Source organism: Cadophora gregata (genome assembly GCF_030347475.1).
Source record: "Cadophora gregata isolate MNR1 chromosome Unknown scaffold_9, whole genome shotgun sequence".
NCBI lineage: Eukaryota > Fungi > Ascomycota > Leotiomycetes > Helotiales > Ploettnerulaceae > Cadophora > Cadophora gregata.
In genome coordinates this window covers 2,117,091-2,134,019 of record NW_026695932.1, presented here as the reverse complement: position 1 = coordinate 2,134,019, position 16,929 = coordinate 2,117,091, and the positions used below count along the sequence as shown (strand labels likewise).

General features: G+C 48.4%; 6 protein-coding genes across 6 annotated transcripts; 4 read left to right on the top strand and 2 right to left on the bottom strand.

Annotated features, from left to right (window-relative positions):
• Positions 1–1,015: 1,015 nt before the first annotated feature.
• On the bottom strand, positions 1,016–6,053 carry ONS95_014945 (uncharacterized protein; the record flags this gene model as incomplete). Its single annotated transcript, XM_058508629.1, has 3 exons — positions 1,016–1,777; positions 1,832–3,641; positions 3,694–6,053. 3 exons carry the CDS (start codon positions 6,051–6,053, stop codon positions 1,016–1,018), a joined length of 4,932 nt encoding a protein of 1,643 aa, XP_058356316.1.
• Positions 6,054–6,763: 710 nt separating this feature from the next.
• ONS95_014944 (uncharacterized protein) lies at positions 6,764–7,180 on the bottom strand (the record flags this gene model as incomplete). Its single annotated transcript, XM_058508628.1, has 1 exon — positions 6,764–7,180. One exon carries the CDS (start codon positions 7,178–7,180, stop codon positions 6,764–6,766), a length of 417 nt encoding a protein of 138 aa, XP_058356315.1.
• A 3,883-nt stretch (positions 7,181–11,063) lies between these two features.
• Positions 11,064–11,430, top strand: ONS95_014943 (uncharacterized protein; the record flags this gene model as incomplete). Its single annotated transcript, XM_058508627.1, has 2 exons — positions 11,064–11,099; positions 11,152–11,430. 2 exons carry the CDS (start codon positions 11,064–11,066, stop codon positions 11,428–11,430), a joined length of 315 nt encoding a protein of 104 aa, XP_058356314.1.
• A 364-nt stretch (positions 11,431–11,794) lies between these two features.
• Positions 11,795–12,126, top strand: ONS95_014942 (uncharacterized protein; the record flags this gene model as incomplete). Its single annotated transcript, XM_058508626.1, has 2 exons — positions 11,795–11,887; positions 11,938–12,126. The coding sequence occupies 2 exons, from the start codon at positions 11,795–11,797 to the stop codon at positions 12,124–12,126; spliced, it is 282 nt and encodes a 93-aa protein (XP_058356313.1).
• A 2,333-nt stretch (positions 12,127–14,459) lies between these two features.
• Positions 14,460–15,248, top strand: ONS95_014941 (uncharacterized protein). The gene is made up of 2 exons (XM_058508625.1): positions 14,460–14,896; positions 14,952–15,248. The coding sequence occupies exons 1-2, from the start codon at positions 14,546–14,548 to the stop codon at positions 15,081–15,083; spliced, it is 483 nt and encodes a 160-aa protein (XP_058356312.1). The 5' UTR covers positions 14,460–14,545; the 3' UTR covers positions 15,084–15,248.
• An 818-nt stretch (positions 15,249–16,066) lies between these two features.
• On the top strand, positions 16,067–16,912 carry ONS95_014940 (uncharacterized protein). Its single transcript, XM_058508624.1, has 2 exons — positions 16,067–16,675; positions 16,734–16,912. Exons 1-2 carry the CDS (start codon positions 16,200–16,202, stop codon positions 16,873–16,875), a joined length of 618 nt encoding a protein of 205 aa, XP_058356311.1. The 5' UTR covers positions 16,067–16,199; the 3' UTR covers positions 16,876–16,912.
• Positions 16,913–16,929: the final 17 nt, after the last annotated feature.

The window sequence follows — 16,929 nt, the reverse complement described above, 5'->3', positions numbered from 1 at the left end:
GGAAACATATACTGCAACCCACTCAATAGATCATCCTCAAACGCTCTCGAGCCATGAACAGTACGTGACCCTCGTCGACCTGTGATAGCGCCATAGTTTGGTGGTGCAGGTCGGCCGGTCGGTGAGTCGTCTATTGGGAGAGGCATACCGGCGTCGGGGTCAAAGATTGGATGATGGTGGTGGTGATGTTCCTGATGGTGGTGTGAATGGTGCTCATGATGATGGCTGTCGTTGTGATGATGATCCTTGTGTTGCTGGCTGGCATGAGTACACAGCTAACGAAGACGGCTAGATGAGGTGGGTTTCATACGTGTGAGTGATCTGTAAATGTGTTTGAGTGGCTGGTATGCCCAGTATTTGCTGCCGGAGCAGCCGAATCGTGCGTCATGCTTGGATAGGGAGGAGAAATGAGATGCTCGAGATTCTTGGCGGATCAGGCACGTTTCTATTCGAGCATACAAGAAGTTCAGTCCCTCGCTCCATCCGGTTTCATCGGATTGTATCAGTCGTCAGAGGTGGCATGCTGCTTTGTGGTAATTTTTTTGAAAGGAGATCTTTGTGTAATCATGGAGTTGCACTCAACGTGAGATTCCGGCGAGGCAATTGTCAGATGTCTCGAGGTTGAGTTTTTGGCGCGTGATCACCACTGATTGGCTGATGTATACGTACAGCATTCCTTAAAACTTTAAAATGGCACTAGTCTGTGTCACAGAGTAGTACTACTGTGAATGCACCAATATTGTCAAGTCGGGAATTCGTAGCAAATAGCAAGATGCATTGATCTCAAGTTTTGTTTGGTGGCGGAATAGCAAAATAGGAGCTAGTCAATGTACCCCGCCCCCTTTTTAGCCGAGACTAAATGTTGATGGTGCTCTGCTCAAGTGTGACATCTCTATTCATTTGTATCCTATCTATGCATAAACAACATAACTCCCAGACTCCAATTTGCGCTGCTAGATCTCGTACCGCCGACGCTGACCAAATGAATACATTCGGGCTCCTCTAGAATGTTCTTCTAGTCGATTGAAGACGTTCGATTTCCATCAAAGCCTTGGAGAAAGGAGCTCGGATAATAGTGCGCTTGCAAGTTCCTTGACACTCCCCTCCTTGGTAATCGAGAATCCGACAGCATGGCTCTAGTATCTTCGTGAATATCTTCTGGCTCAGCTTCTCTATACTCATCATAAATGTCATCAGTATATGGATGTTCTTCCTTCTTCTCGTCTTGCCGTTCAGGCCCCGGCTCTTTGTAGTCGTCATATGTATCAGCGCTATACGAATAAGTATTCTTCCTCTCTTCCACCGTGTCGTATTGTGGTACATCTGGGAATAAGTTGAGCAACTCTTCCATCTCATTAACAGGCTCGACATCGCGCTCGTCAGCTTCCTCAAGCCGTCCAGGAAATTCACCCCTCGCAGTCTGTCTCTTAAGTATAGACTGTTCGATCGGATCCAGCGCATCAATAAGTCTGTACGAGCGAGACTCTGGATTCTTCTGTCCTATACGATGCACTCGTGCGTAACCCTGCAACTCGCGGTGGAATTCGTAGTCTGGTTCCATGATTACCACGTTACAGGATCGGGTAAGCTGTAGACCCGCACCAATGATGCGCGTGGTTCCAACTAGGAATTGGTAGTTTGCTTTTTGCTTGCGCTCTTTCTTGTGGTCTTTGGCGTCGGTGAAAGCTTCGATTGCTGCTTTACGATCTCGGGGTCGTTGACCAGCATAGATGATGCCGACACGACCGTTCTTGCCTTTCAAATGTCTCTCGATCCACTATAGCTCGTTAATCTAAGTTCGAAAGACTTGCATAGCGTGCTCGGTACTTACCAATTTGAGGATGAAAGCCACTTGGTTGAACTCGCTTATGATGACCACCTTTTGTTCCTCGCCATTCACATCCTCTGTCTTGTCCAACTCATTGATAAAGTTGTACAACCACATCATCTTTGCACTCGTTTCGGTAATATTCTTCAGGTGCTTGTAGTACGGATTCCGCTTCTCGTCAACACCTCTGAACTTCTTGAGTTCTTCGACTGTCAAGTCCAGGTGGTCAGGATGGCTGATGGCCCCGAGAACTGAGAGATAGGGGAATGTGGCGAACAATCGCTCTTTGTACCGAAGTCTTGTCTCAGAATTGAAGGAGAATTTCACTGGCATCTTCGCAGTCGTCGTAGGGTTTCCGCTCCGCCACTCTTTCCTCATCGCACCAAGCTTTTCTTCAATCTCGGCATTAATCAGCCATCTGAACTGTTCGATCTTCTCATCATACTGAGTATTATGCGCGAGAATAATGTCTTGATGAACGTGCGGCATGAGCCTGATGAGGGGATGTCCAAACCAGGTTGTGTCGGTGGTGCGTCTAATCATGAGCAGTGTAAGGAATGGTTTATAGCGTAAGTAAAAATCCTGAAAGATGATTTGATTACCCGATCCCTTCTTAACCTCACTTTCGAACTCAACACAAATATTGTTCAGCGTTTTCCAACAGTACCTCCATAAATCCGAGTCTTGCTCTTGTTCTAACCCAGTCCTAGTTTTATCACTGCGATCACGCTTTGGCCATAGACTTTCGATCGCCCAGAGTATGCCTTCAATGGATCTGGGTGTGGCATTCAGTGGTGTACCAGAGTAGCCCCACACGAACGGACGACCGTATTTGGGGAGGCTGGCTGCAATTGCTGACCGGCCTTTGTTTTTCTGCCAGTCTTCGTGGCATTCATCAATCATCGCGATACCATAGACAACGCCAGGACTCTTGCCCTTGTACAAGTCTTCCACGCCGTTTTTGTCTTCTGGCATGATTTGAGTTTTGTATTCGAATTTGGTGGCCCAAGTCTTGTTGTAGTGGTCTCGTGTCGTGACAACGAGGATGCGTTCTTGCCCAACCTGAGCTTGGTCTGGAAAGAAATGTACATCAGTGTTGCGTGCTCGTTGAGTAAAATTGATCCTGTTGGCTTGGACTCTTCTCATGACGGCTGGATGTCGCCCATCACGGTTGTCCATCTTTCCATCTAGTGTTGTCGGGTTACTTCCATCATGAGCGATGACCAGTGACATCTGCAAAAGCGTGTTCACAATATCAACATGTGTATCCCACTGCTCAACCCATGTGGGCACTAGCGAGGGAGGGACGATTGCCAAGCGGACACCAGGTTTGGCAGCAAGTGCTGAAGTAACAGGCGAAGCGCAGGGACAAGCGATCCAGCCTTTTCCATAGAACCCCATACTTGGACATACAGCATCTAGTCCTGCTTCTCCAGGCTGCAGATGCGTTCCATCTGTGCCACTTTTCTGCGCGCGTGACTTCTCAACTTGTTCCCATAGGAAGGCAAGTTGTCGCTCGACTACGATGTATGCGAGAAACGAGAGTGTTTTGCCCAATCCCATCTCGTCAGCTACAAAGCCTCCACCGATGTCTCTAGAATTTCTCATCTGCCAGTATACACCAAAGGCCTGGTACTGGTAGATTGGAGTCTTAAGACCAGTAACACTTACTCGCTCGTCTATGGATGTTTTGGTGGGGTCGATTTGGAACAGTTCGCAGCATGCTTCCCAAGGGCTTCTGCCATGGGGGTCGATGCCATCCCCGTGATCATGCATTTGTGTCAATTCTGGCATGTTTTGCATCTTCTGAAATCTTGTTTTGGTCAGCGGGTTTAAGTGTCACACTTCAATCATCAGAGACTTACTGCTCAACCATGTAGTCTGCCGGGGTCTTGGAGTCATCCTCATCACCGGTTTCGTTGCCGTCAACCTCCCCGAGGCCACGTATTTCCTCTATATCCTTTGCATCTGTCGGCTCAGCTCGAGTGTCGACAAACTCATCTCCTCCTTTTCTATACGAGTGTCTCGCTATTTCAGTGTACAAATGTGGATAGCGCTTATCTTGAGCACCAAATCGATCAGCCTTTGAAGCGAGTCGTGGTTTGGACACTTTCAGAAGACCCAGCGTTTTCTTCTTCGCGGGATTCACTACGACTTCCTTGTCCCGTATCGTACTAGTAATGCGTGATAGTGCTGTGGAAGTTGATACTCGCCCGGTCTCTTGATCCGGCTGATTAGGTGGAGGAGTTAATGGATCTCCAGGTGCCGGGCTCTGGTCAATTATCTCCTGGACATCAGAGAGGTTTGGTGATGTCGGCGATTTAGGAGACAACATAAATGAAACTCGTCTCTTCGCTGCCGTCATTACGGCTTCAATCATATTTGGCTGTTTTCGCTTGACCAAAGATCGACGGGTGTGGTCTTCGGGATTTGTTGATGTTTCCCAACGTTCACGTTCTGCCCGCTGGCTAGATATGCGAGAAGGCCCATCTTGTGGATTTACGACATTCGGAGTTTTCTTTGCTTCGACAGATCGTAGGAATGGGTGTGGTCTTGACGTTTTTGTGCGTCTTCGGTTGTCGCTGGAGTCATTGTTGAAGGGAGTATTAGTTCCAAATTTCCTGGTTCCTCCGCGTCGAATGCCACCATTCTTTGAAATCGGTGTTGGGTCTATCCGAGGGACAACTTCACTCCCGAAAGGCAGATTACTAACATTTGGATTCATCCTATTGCCCGCATCCGAAGCTCGTTTTGTGTGCTGTGCGAGTGGTGCTGGACTCTGCGTGTTTGCTGGTTGGGCAATTCGAGTTGTTACCTTGGCTGGTAAATGCTTACCGGAACTCAGGCTGGCCCCCTTCACCAAAAATGGTTTACGCGCTGCGATTCCTGAGGTAGAAGTAGCTGCTGTCTGATCATTCGTCCCTGTTGTGGTCTTATGTGGTATTGAAGCCCCTCTTATGGGAATTTTGCTTCCAGACTTTGCTCGCGAGGTAGCTGGTTCGAAAGACTGAGCTTTATCAGGGGTTTGAAGCTTGTCAATCGGAATCGGTGGCAGTGGCTTGTTGAGGCCCTTCGCCGTCGTGATGATGCTACTTGCTTCTTCGCCGGCTTTTGTCGGTTGGATTGGCGCCACAGCGTCCAAACTCTTTGCAAGTTGTCGGCGTCTGGAACCTCGTTCTCGCTCCGGACCAGGCAGAGGTGGAAGCGGTCTCCGTGGAGCAGGACTTGGAGGAGGTGATGTCCGCTTCCTGCTTCGTACTTTTGTGCCTCTACCAAGTGACGCCCCGTTGATCGATACGTTGGACAAATTCGATCGACTTGTTGAACCAGTAGCAGGTACAGATGCATTCTCGGAATATTTCTGTGCCACTTTAAGTCTCGCATTCCTCGCGTCCTCTGTCTCTCTTCGATAAATGAAGCACAGTATATTGTCATTACCTGGGATGCCAAAGAGGAACATCAGGGCAGACTCGAAGCTTTGCTGTCCGTAAAAAGACATGAATCGTTCATCCTGATTCAAGTATCCTAGAGTCCCCTGAAGAATTGTTATACGAGGTAAACTACAGCCCAAATCTTGATTGATCGCCTTCTCGAAGTCTCTGACGAAGATATCATATGAGTAGCTCGAGAACTCGTCAGGCGATTTACCTGGAAGAAGGAACTTCTTGATAGGTAATCCAAAAACCATTTCCAGGTCTTTATCCCTTCTGTCGCTGAAAACCTTGACTCGTATCATTGCGTCTGGCAGGGCTGGAGGAGCCTTGTAACTCTTCGAGAACGGTGCAGCACCCGACTCAGGCGTTTCCACGGAATCAACAGTCTCTGGTAGCTTTTCATTCCTCACTTTCGCTCTCTCATCAGCCAGTTCTGCATCTTTACGCCTCCACATCAGTTCCATGATATGTGTGCACCACTTATTGGTAAACCAAGTTGGTACTTCAGGCAGATTTTGGTCAAGCCATAGGACAGGTTCCGCCACTGCGTCTTTCAGTCTGCTCTTGGCCTCGGGGTCTTCCAATGAGTCGTAATTGGAGAGGTGTGCGTTTTTGAATGCGAGGTTGACCAGCTCCAGTAAAAGTTCTATTTGTTCGTTGCTGGCTCCAAGTCCTTTTCGAAAGTCATCAAATTCGCTTTCAGGTGACGTTGGTAAGAGCTTTTCCAGGAAGACCTTATATTCACCTTGAGCATAGATAGTCCTGAGACTGGGCCTTTCTTCGCCCATCATGACTGCTTTGTTGGACGAAGCTTTTTGATCTGTTTCCCTGACGGCGCGACGTTGCAAATGCGGTTGCTTCTAAGTTATACGCGAAACTCTTGGATGGATAATTAAAAACTTCCTGACAATTTGTGCTCAAAGAAAGCTTAGAAAATTTGTGATATTGTCTCCAGCAGGCTTTGTTTACCCTCGGACGCTTCCCTGCCTCATTGTAGAGAGAAGTCATTGAGCAAGAGGACTGAAAGAATCACAAGGGTTGGGTTTCCATACCTGATGCAACACATACTGACAAAGAATGAAGCTTGTTTGGCCTAAGGTTACGACGGTTGCGGACTCGGAAATTCAACAAAGGAACGACGGCAAATGCAAATGAACAACTGTGGCAGAAAAAGAATCTGCGGAGAAACTTCTCCGCACGAAATATGAGGCAAAAATCGAGCACAGGACACTAATCAAAAGAACGAGCACAGTGCGGTAATCATCACATCACAAGTACCGATGACCACAACATCAATAGAGAAACAGTTTCAACCGATGTGAAGTCCTTGCACTGTAGATCGATTGTCAAGGAGAGGGTGTAGCAGCCGTAGGTAATTTGCTCAGCGGGCATGACAGTAGAAGTGATCGGGCTCCCACACCACTGTGATACCAGATCCAATTTAGTGATCAGCCATCACGGCCACTCCTGCTTGACTTCCAAATCTCAGATCGCGCAACTTTCAATTTGGCAACGGATAGACAGTGTCATCAGGTCTTGACTGGTCGAAGGTCGCCCTCATCGTGGATATTGTGTGGTGAAAGTCTGCCGTACTCTGGCTGCTCGAGCAGACCACCGTTAAGGAATAGGTGCTTGCATTGAGGCTTTCAATGGTATATAGACCGTCCTTGACGTGGGAAATTACAGCGCAGAGCAAGTCGTCGATTGGACAGTGAATAGGCGCATGGACAGATCTCCAAGTCCCTGTCGAAGAAATATTGAACCATGATGCTTGAATGCTTGGTAAACCTGCGACGAGCATCGGACCTGCATCTTCGATCTCGCCGGTATGTGGGTTTGTGACCTTGCCATCTACGATGGGCCGATTGTATTTTGCGTCCCAGATGCCGTAATCAAGCTTGGGGCTAGGATCATTCATGCTTGTCAAATGGAGCTGCGCGGCATTAGCTAGCCATGTGTAAAGTTCTACTGCGTGAACTGACCTGGTGAAGAACTACTGAGAAGTGAAAAGCCTGGATGACACTTCAAGCCTGTGAAGTTGAAGACAGCAGAAATCCAAGCATGAGCTGAAGACCAACACCATGATGGCTCGCGGCCGATTGACTGCCTGAAGGAAGACATAACGACAAGCCTGTGTGGCTCAGATAAGAAGCTGCATAGCCGCCAAAGCAGACATGTGATTAGATGCAATTGGCCTTGTGGATGTTGGTTTTGAGAGCTTCAGCCATTGGCAGCCATCGCCGGACAATAGGTCCGGATGCAGGATTGAATACCGTGCGTGCTTGTCAACCTTTGGTTGCAATAAAAACAAGAAAATATTAATTCCGGCAAAAGAGGCTGGTTAGGATATTGAAACGTGAGAGCTGTACCTCACATGAATTTGAAGAGCCGGAGTAAGCCCGTGTTCACATCAACAGTTGTTGTACTGACGATGGCCTTGACATCATGTAATACAATCCAGTCGGAAGCCGAAGCCAGGTTGAAGCCAGGTGGAAGTCACTTGGCCAGCATGTGCTGCACGATATTTGAAATAAGGGTATCTAGTATTGTGATTTCCATCTCGTGTGGACTCTACATGCCGTTCTGCTTCTTGAAAGAGTCCCAGCTCTCGTTCAGGGCGGCAAACACAAGAGCTGCGATCATCTTGACCTCGGTGGAAGCGTCTTGCGGTAACTAGCTGCTGTTAGTACAATACTCATGCTAAACTCGGAGGTATTCGATTTCGAGTGTAGATGCGCCGAGAACAACTCCAAGATAATAGAAATAGTGGAAGAGCTTACCTTGTCGGGATGGGTCTTTCCAATTGCCTTCATGTAATGGATCTTGACCTTGTTGTTCAATACCAACTCATGCAAACCGACCTTCTTCCAACCACTCCCTTCCCACATGACATTTTCTAAACTCCCAATCAACGCGCGAAGATTATCCTCTTTACCATTCTTCCACGCGCCGATCCTCGCTTCAACCTGATCACTCAAAGCAAACTTCTCGTCATCGGCTTTTTCTGCATTGGCATTGGCTTCACGGAGTCTCTTCACAGCAGCAGAGTCACCACCACCCGAGCCGAGATCTGATAATGCAGATGGACGTGGCGCTGGTCTCGGTGCTGCTTTGGGCGTGGCAGTGCGAGAAGGCGGCAGTTTGGGGGCGAGGGCCTTTTCACACCTTGTGCGACCTTGAATGGCAGTCGAGGCACCAACTCCATGCTCGACGCACATCTTCCAGACATCGCCTGCATCTTTCCAGCGCTCCATTTGCTCAAGCGCCTCCGCCTTTCGCATCAGGGCTTTGCCGTAGAATTCTTTCATGTCTTTGGCGCCACTACCTTCGCCAGGCCCCAAATCGATGGTCTCACCATCGCCTCGAGAGACGCCAATCAAGGCGAGGGCTGCATCAGAGTCGCTCACTGCGGACTTGGGGACACCGGTTTTCAGACTGGTTAAGGCACGGTTGCAAAGCAAGATTATGGTTATAGGATGGCTTTCTGGAAGCACAGATAAAGACGATGTATAAGACTGGTGAGCGGACGCATAGTCGCCACGTTTGAAATGGGCGGTTCCAGCTAGGCGATGTTGATTCGAGTTTGCAAGAGCGGTTGGAGAAAGAGATGGTATTTGTCTGGCTGGTGCTTTCGGACGCGTTGGTATCGGAGTTGATGGCTTCGAGGGTACGGGAGAAGGTCTTTGTGATGTGCGAGCTGGTTGAACTGGTAACACTGGCTTCGACGGTGTCGGGGAGAAAAGATCAACTTCCGGTTCAGGAGGAGGTTGGTGCGTAGCCTTCTTCCGCCGTGCAGGACTGACATATGCCTGAGCGGATTGCTCTTCAATGGCTTGCTTCGTGACTCGTAACCTTGGATCTGGCGCTGATACACTTTGTTGCCATCTAGGTGTTACCCGTTCAGGGGGCGGCTTGGGCATTGCTGGTGATTGATCACGTGAAGAGTTCGAGCTCGATTGAAATCGTTGCTCAGCTGGTTTCGCTTTCCTTGGTGGAGGTCTACCACCACCTTCTAACATGAGAGCCTCGTCTGTAACTTCAGCAACAGGTTGAGCTTTCCTGCCTCTCCCTTCTGCTGCTGCCTTTCTCTCTGCTTGCTCCCGCTCGGCTGCTTCTCGCATCCATTTCGGCTGGCTGGGATCTGCTTCTTGTTGGAACTCATTCATAGCTTTCGCGACCTTCTTTTGAGACGTTTTCCATAAAGAATTTGCGGTCTTGAACAAATTGGTGCCCATGGCCGCAGCTGCTTTCGTGATATCCGTCTCTCCATTTGGTGATCGATTATCCTGCCGCCGAGATTGCGACGCATCCCGACTTTCTTCTCTCATCCAGGCTGGACTGTCACTTCTTCCAGCATCCCTCGAAGCTTCTCGCCTATCACCATTTGATGATCCATTCCGGCTCGATTCCCGCCCACCTTGTTGTTTTTGTTTCGCTTGTCTATGTGCATCGTTCAAAATCCAACCCACGGCAGCCTGTATATCAAGACCAGAACCACTTTCTGTCAGTGCCCTCCTTGATTGTTCTGCGGAAAAACCCATGTCTACTAATTCAGCCACTGCTTTGTCCCAAGGATCGTCCGATTCCGGTTCTGATTCTGGCTCAGGCGCAATCTGTTTCGGTGGACTTACCCTCCTGACTTCCTCGACAGGCTTACCCAGGTCCCCCAGGAAATCATCGTCGTCTCCAACCGTAGGTATAGGTGCTGGGACATTCAAAGGTTTCATACCAAGCCCAAAAGGATCGTCGTCATCGCCCAATGTGCCTGGTTGCTCCCATGCATTTGGCTGCGTCAGGTCCAAAGGCTTCTTTGCCGCAAACCCAGGTGTATTTCGACCGCTGCTAATATTCGAAGGTGGAGGGTAATGACTCGAGCTATCGACGGGGGCGTCCGCATTGAATGCCGCAAACAGATCATCATCTCCACCACTTGCAGGACTTTTTGTGCCATCCGTAGCTGGGGAATTTGCACGTGCAAAGCTCGAAGGGAGTGGCTTGAATGCAGGTGTCGTACTGCGAGAGGTAGATGCAATGGGCGGCGTTCCGGCGCCTAGACGATCCCAAGCTTGTCCGCCTCCAAATTGTGCATCGTATTGCTTCCTTTTCTCTTCCTCTGCTTTCCTCTTCTCCGCTTGTATCTTCTCCTGCTGCTGCTGTAGCGTGAGCGTATTGGTCTTGCTCGAACCAAAGGACACGAGATTGGAGAAGCTGTCTGGGGTCGATGATTTTGGGGGCGGCGCAAACGGTTTTGGGGGAGCTTTGAACGTGCCAGAACCTTGAGCTGAAAGGGGGGTACTTCGACCAGAGAGTTGGGGAGGTGGTGTAGGGCGGAGTGTTGGGTAGTAGTTTCCTGTGCCTTGGGGGGGTTTTGTTGTATGGGTGTTTGAGGTGGAGGACCAGTCGAGTCCGTTCAGATCATCCATGGTAGCGACGGGCGGTATATCTGGAGCATCTGAGGATTGTACTATGCGGCCGTAAAGTCATTAAAAGCTATAAGGTCATGAGTGGAGCGTTAACTCTAGGAAACAATATGGGACAGTGTTTTGATTGCTGTTTCCAAACACATAGAAGCTGGGCCGCTACTTTGTTATTCCGGTCCGAAGAATCACGTGGGTCGTTCCTTACCTTTTTCAATTGCTTTGTTGAGACATAAATGTCTAGAAAAAGTCACCAAGTTGCCCGTTTCGATCTCCTTCCTCCTCAAGAACTAGTCCATTGTTTATTAGCAAAAATTTGTTGATATCCATCCCTACTGCTGACAGCGACTCAACGACCCAGACCTCACATTGCTGGAGTTGAAGATGGACGCAAAGATAACACTGAAAGAGCGGTTTCTCGTAAGAAGCCTCCTATCATGTTAGAGATTTCCCAATTATTAATACTCTCTAGAAAATTGTTCCGCCATTCATGAAAGATCCTTCCGTCTGGGTTCCGCTCGTCGTCGGGCTCTACGTACTCATCCTTGGCCTCTGCCTCACCGGTGCATTAAAGAGGCAAAAAACATCCATCCGAGAGCTCAGAAGAGAGCAGAAGAAAATCTTTACTCGGAATGTTGGAGAGAGTGAGGATGGGGCTCCTGTCAAGCAGATGAATGCTGGGATTGGGAAGCGGCGCAATGGAAGGAAAGGGGTTGAGATGGGAGCCTGGAACAACATCGGCTGTCGATGACTGGATTAATTTGTACGAGACCGGCATTGGACTTTGACATCGCGCATAAAGGGAAGGGTTTCCGAGAACAGGATTGGCCTGGATCATACTGGTAGGAAGCTCCTTGTTCTGGTCACGTGGGTCACATATCCCAAACAAAACAGAGTTTCCGGCATCTGATTGTTCATCTCATCATCTGACACTCTCATTAACTCTATACTCCACTCGGTAATCAGATAAACAATGCACTATAAGATGCTACTGTGGGCGGGCATACGACTTTATCCGGTCGGTATATAGCCACTGCCCCTCCCACTTCCATTCTGTCCTTTTCCTTCCCCAGGTTTCTCACTCAACCTCACTATTTTCACGTCACAAAATCAAAATGGCACCTCCTCAACCGAGTCTCAATCCTCCCATGGTTCTTCCTTCGCTGCCCAAGCCAGCGGAGTTGAAATTGGCTGCAAAATCTGTTTCGGTTTGTCACCAGATCTCACTCACGTGTCACGAGACTTACGAGAGGATTAGGATTCCATGGTCGCAGCAGCAGGACGAGGACCTAGGCATGCACCAGCTGTCTTCTTTGTTGTTGTAGTCCTAGGATTGGTATCGTGGTATGTGAGGAGGGTCAGAGGTCAAAAGGCATCGAAGAATTACGTGGACGTGGGGAGGCAGTGGTCAACAATGACAACAAAGCAGAAAATGCGATCGGATTGAGATTGCATGGATCGGCGTTCCGGAATGGTAAAGGATTTTATGTACATATGGGAAATGGATCCTACGATTAAATGACTCCATGACTTTTACGTGTACTCTATGATCGACATTATTATGTGGTTGAGTTGTGTCGGCCTTCTGCTCCGCACCTTTTAAGTTCGTTCCGTCGGATATGTCGTGCCTTGTAACCGAAAAGCCTCAATGGCCAAATGTCATCTGATGTGAAGATCTTTCATTTCCGCCAACCATCAAATTATGCCACGAGTAATTGAAGTTTTTTTAAGATTGATTGTGTAATGGTCGTTCCTGTTGAGGTATATCAAGTTAAGACAGAATGCCTGGACAGGAAGACACACGCCAAGAGCTGTCAATTGGCTGAAATGTTGAAATGCCGCCAACTAACTAAAAACATATCTATTGAGCTCATACATGAACCAGAACTTATCCCATTTATCGCAATCCTTTTTGATGGATGCGCAAACTTATTTGGCAAGAAGTTTGACCAAGGAGACAGTCGGTCTAGTCTTGTTTACTTCTCGCTTCCTTGCCGCTGGTCCCACTACACCAACAGGGGGTTGAAATGGTTCTACCAATTGTTCTGCAGCAAGAACTATATAAACAGAGAGATCTAAGTTGTCGTATTACTTTTCGAAAGCTTTGGAGGGTTCAAACATGTTGAAGCTCGTAGAGACTAGTGTGAACTGGGGTATTGTAAAGTTCCTAGCTCTCGCTTGGCTTCGCTGGTCAAAAGTCTTCAGTCATGATCAGCTACTAGAGCCTGTGGATCTACTTAAGTTTTGAAGTCCGGAAGGTTTTCTACATAATTTCAAGAAAGACAGAGCTGTGTGACTTATCACAAGGATCAAGGTAGCGCCCGAGCGATGGAGGTAGCCTGAGACCCTCGGGAGAAATTTATAAGGTCGGAAATGTCCAAGGAGTTTCAAAATTGTTACAGTAATTGTCATCGCCAAATTTGGAATGTTTCAACATTTCTTGAGTACTCTTCATGGCTATTGATATTGGAGTATCGTGGCACGACTTTGAGCTCCCCACCATGCCGAGACTGAAACTTCATATGTCAGCTTTTGGCTCATGGACTTTACACTCAAAAGGCGCCCATAGCATTTGTATACTCTGCTCAGACCACATACACCTCATCCCTGGGCTCCAAAACTTTGAGAATTCACGTAGTTCGCCATTCTTCGTGATAGAAAGACGTATATGCCGCCTTCCAAAACTCCCACCACTCGGGATACCAGCCACTATGCGCCCAGTCAACATCTGCAATAACTCGGGGAGGTGAAGTTGAGGAGACGATTAGGTTGCTACGATGAAGATCACCGTGCGTGAACTTGGTACTGCCAGTGTCTGGCAGGAATTCCCTCCACGGACCTTAGATTGATTCTGCATCTGGGAAGCGTGACCAAGCCAGACTGGCAAACCAGTCGTTAAACTACTTGATGCTTTGAAAAGGGCCACCAGGTGGAAAGCTCCCAGGTGGAAAGCTCTCTAATACATAGTCTGTGAGATGATGACTGCTCAGCGACCCTAAGGAATATCTATCATCAGCTGTACGTTCCTCGAAAGCTCGTACTGGAAACTTACCGACCAAAGGATGATCAGATATTATCACCGACGATTCGCAGTTATGTCATTATCCGACTCGGGTCTTTGCAAACAACTCTTTATCATCAGTGTCTATCGAGTCCCATCGGCTTCGCAATGTGTCTCCCCTTGTGAGCTCCATATATATGAACAGTCCATGGCCATCAACGCGCCAACCGTACAACTCTGGTACTGGAATAGTGTTGCCAAGAATATTTCTAATCACCCAGAGACACTGCGGTCCATTGGTTGTGACACGAGATCCGAATTTGACAAGAAGATTGAGGTCCTCAAATATCACGGGAGGTGGCTATGTGGCTCGGGTGAGATGTGAGAGAGCGCAAACCTGTGAGGGTGAAGGTAAAGACCGATTTGACACATGATGGTTGAAGAATAGTGCGAGTGAACTCATCTCCGACTGGCTCCCGTCAGGAAGGCTTTCGGGCTTTATTTGAGCATTTAAAAGCATCTTTGATAGACTGGTAGTAGCTATATGAATGCATCTCTTTTAAAATTCAGTACAATTTTCCACAAGACGCTGACGTTTTAAACGAGTTTGAATACCCTGATTCTGTCGAGGCGGCAAGAAGGTGCCTCAAGATGGATTGCCACAACAAAGAGTGTCAGTATTATTGCTCAGTTGTGGTGTCGATGGCGCTGCACGTGACCTCAATTAGGTAGCCATTCCTTTCTGATCAGCCACTGTCACAGATCTGACAAACAGCGAACGCAGACATATTTCCTAAATTAGAAACTCTTGTTCTTCCAAGTTTCACATTTCCCCTCGAACTTCCCTTCACACCGGCAACGCAACATGTCTACTCGGAAACTGTACCTCATCGCGTCTCGAAATTCAGCTAAGCAGAGAGCACACTTTTCCATATTTATCCCTTCTATCTCGAATCCTGATAAAGGAACAGCCATTCACGTCGTTGGCGCACCAATGGCAGGCTATATGCTAGAGTTCAAGCGACACTATTCTCCAGCCGAAGCCGAAGAGAAATACGAGATGTGGCGCATTGGAGAGACTTCAGAAGAGAATGTGAAGGACTTTGCGGGAAACGAATTCATCAGAGAACACACGCCGCGGGACAATTTGGAACGCGAAGCAACACGGGTGCCTCCCCCTCGCATCAGCGAAAACTTCAGGGCCCCTGTAAACGACGTGAGCAGATCATCTAGATCGCTGATACATTTCCTTTACTGACGATGTTATTCAGACAACCAATCGAAGATGCCAGGAGTGGACAATGGACTTCCTTCATCACTTGGTCCTAAAAGGATTCATTTCGCAGGAAGCGGATGACATAGTACAGTCAAAGCGGGACCCTCCCAGCCATGGTATCGTGTAAACCAGGAGCATGCTGAGCCATGCAGAATGGAGATGGAGAGTTAGAAATACAAATGATATTTGTAATGCCAAGTTTGTTTCAGGCGTTCTCGCTTTTAGGATTTGGAATTATACCTACATATTTTCCAAGTTATGTTATACAAAAAGATGGGGACGGTAATGCTTCATAACATGTGGCTTCATAACATGTGATGCTTTGAACATGACTGACAGATATCACAATTGCAAGCCCTGGAACACTTCCAAAGAAAGCGAAAGTCTAGACCCCCTCATCATGAGGTCAGTGCCGAAAGGAAGCGGGACACGACAGGTGCCATTGCATCAAATATGGGGCCGGAAGAGCAAGGATACCTCCGCATTTACAAGGGTTCCAAATCTCCCCTACGTTGGCATTTTGTCAACTCCTGTTGATAATCCTCCCAACTGTGGCTGATCTCGGCGAATAAAGTGTGGCGCAGGCTGCTGTGGCTCGTGACGTATCGCCATTTGGTGCCAACATGCTGTGGCGGTGACGATGGGACCTCGCTTATACCTTGTTTTCATCTGAACCTCTCGAGCCTCCTTGTCTTCATTCTCGTGTCTCACTCCCATTCGCCGTTTCCGGGTCTGTATCCATTCATTTCAGCCTCACCGCCTGTGGCGCTCTCGTCGGTTAGTGGCTGGCATGTGTTTCTGATCTTAAAAGTGATGAGCGCATATCGAGTTACCATGGATATCTCGTCGCCCTGCCTTGAAACCAGACGAAATTGGATGAGCGCACAGAGGGTATTTCGAGGATCCCGGAGTGACATCTCCGTCAACTTGGAAAATGATTCGAAAAATTGGTAAGAGTGCCGGAACCAGGCGTTAAGACCTTGGCTTTGATCATGGAACAATATGAGTCGACGACATACAACTCTTTGCCTTGAGTCTAGGCTATGTGAAGCCTATGACGAGTGATTATTGACCCCTACCTAGTCTCGAGACTCTTGGATTTCTGCTATCGTGATACTTCTATAAGTACTAACCTGACAGCTACTAAACATTTCTCCATACATCAGACACCACTTCTCTCCTCACCAACCAGCAAATACCCACAACTTCACAACACACCTCCGAGAAGTCTACACCCCTCACCATGCATTCCCGAGCAAACAACACCCGAAGCACCTACAACGACGGCACCGTCACCCACAGAAAACCTTCCCTCCTCGACCGCCTCCTCCGCACCTTCCAATTCCTCTCCTCCCTCACCTCCCTGATCGTCTTCTCCATCCGCCTCCGCAAGATAATCAGTCTCGCCGGCCGCGCAACCCGCTCCAATGGCGCCGTGGAAGGCATCCTCGCCGCCGCCGTCCTCTACACGCTCATCGCCATGGCACTCAAGTTCGCCATCAAGGGAACCGGCTCGAACATGCTGCGCATAGTCTTCATCGTGCTGGATCTGCTATTCGTTGGAGCTTTCACTGCAGTTGCGGTGCTCACTAGTCCTAAGCGTCATGGATCGAGTGCGCCTTGCAATGCGACGAGATACACTGCTATAAATACGAAAATTCCAAGTTCGGTGAACTGCAACTTGCCTTGGGGGACGTTCATTTTGGCTATTGTCAGCACGTAAGTTAACTCCTTGAATGCATAATACATTTGTGCAATGCTAACGGAATATCAACAGTCTTCTCCACGCTGCTACTGCTGCCTACCATGTCATCAAGGACAAGCGTCGCACCAAGACTCACAACACTCTTGCTGCAAAGGAGGTCCACCAGGACGGTCACTTGAACGAGAACAGACACCATGGACATAACAATGTCTGAACACTTTACATCAACCGCAGTCGAAGATTCAACAACCATAAATTGTGCGATCTC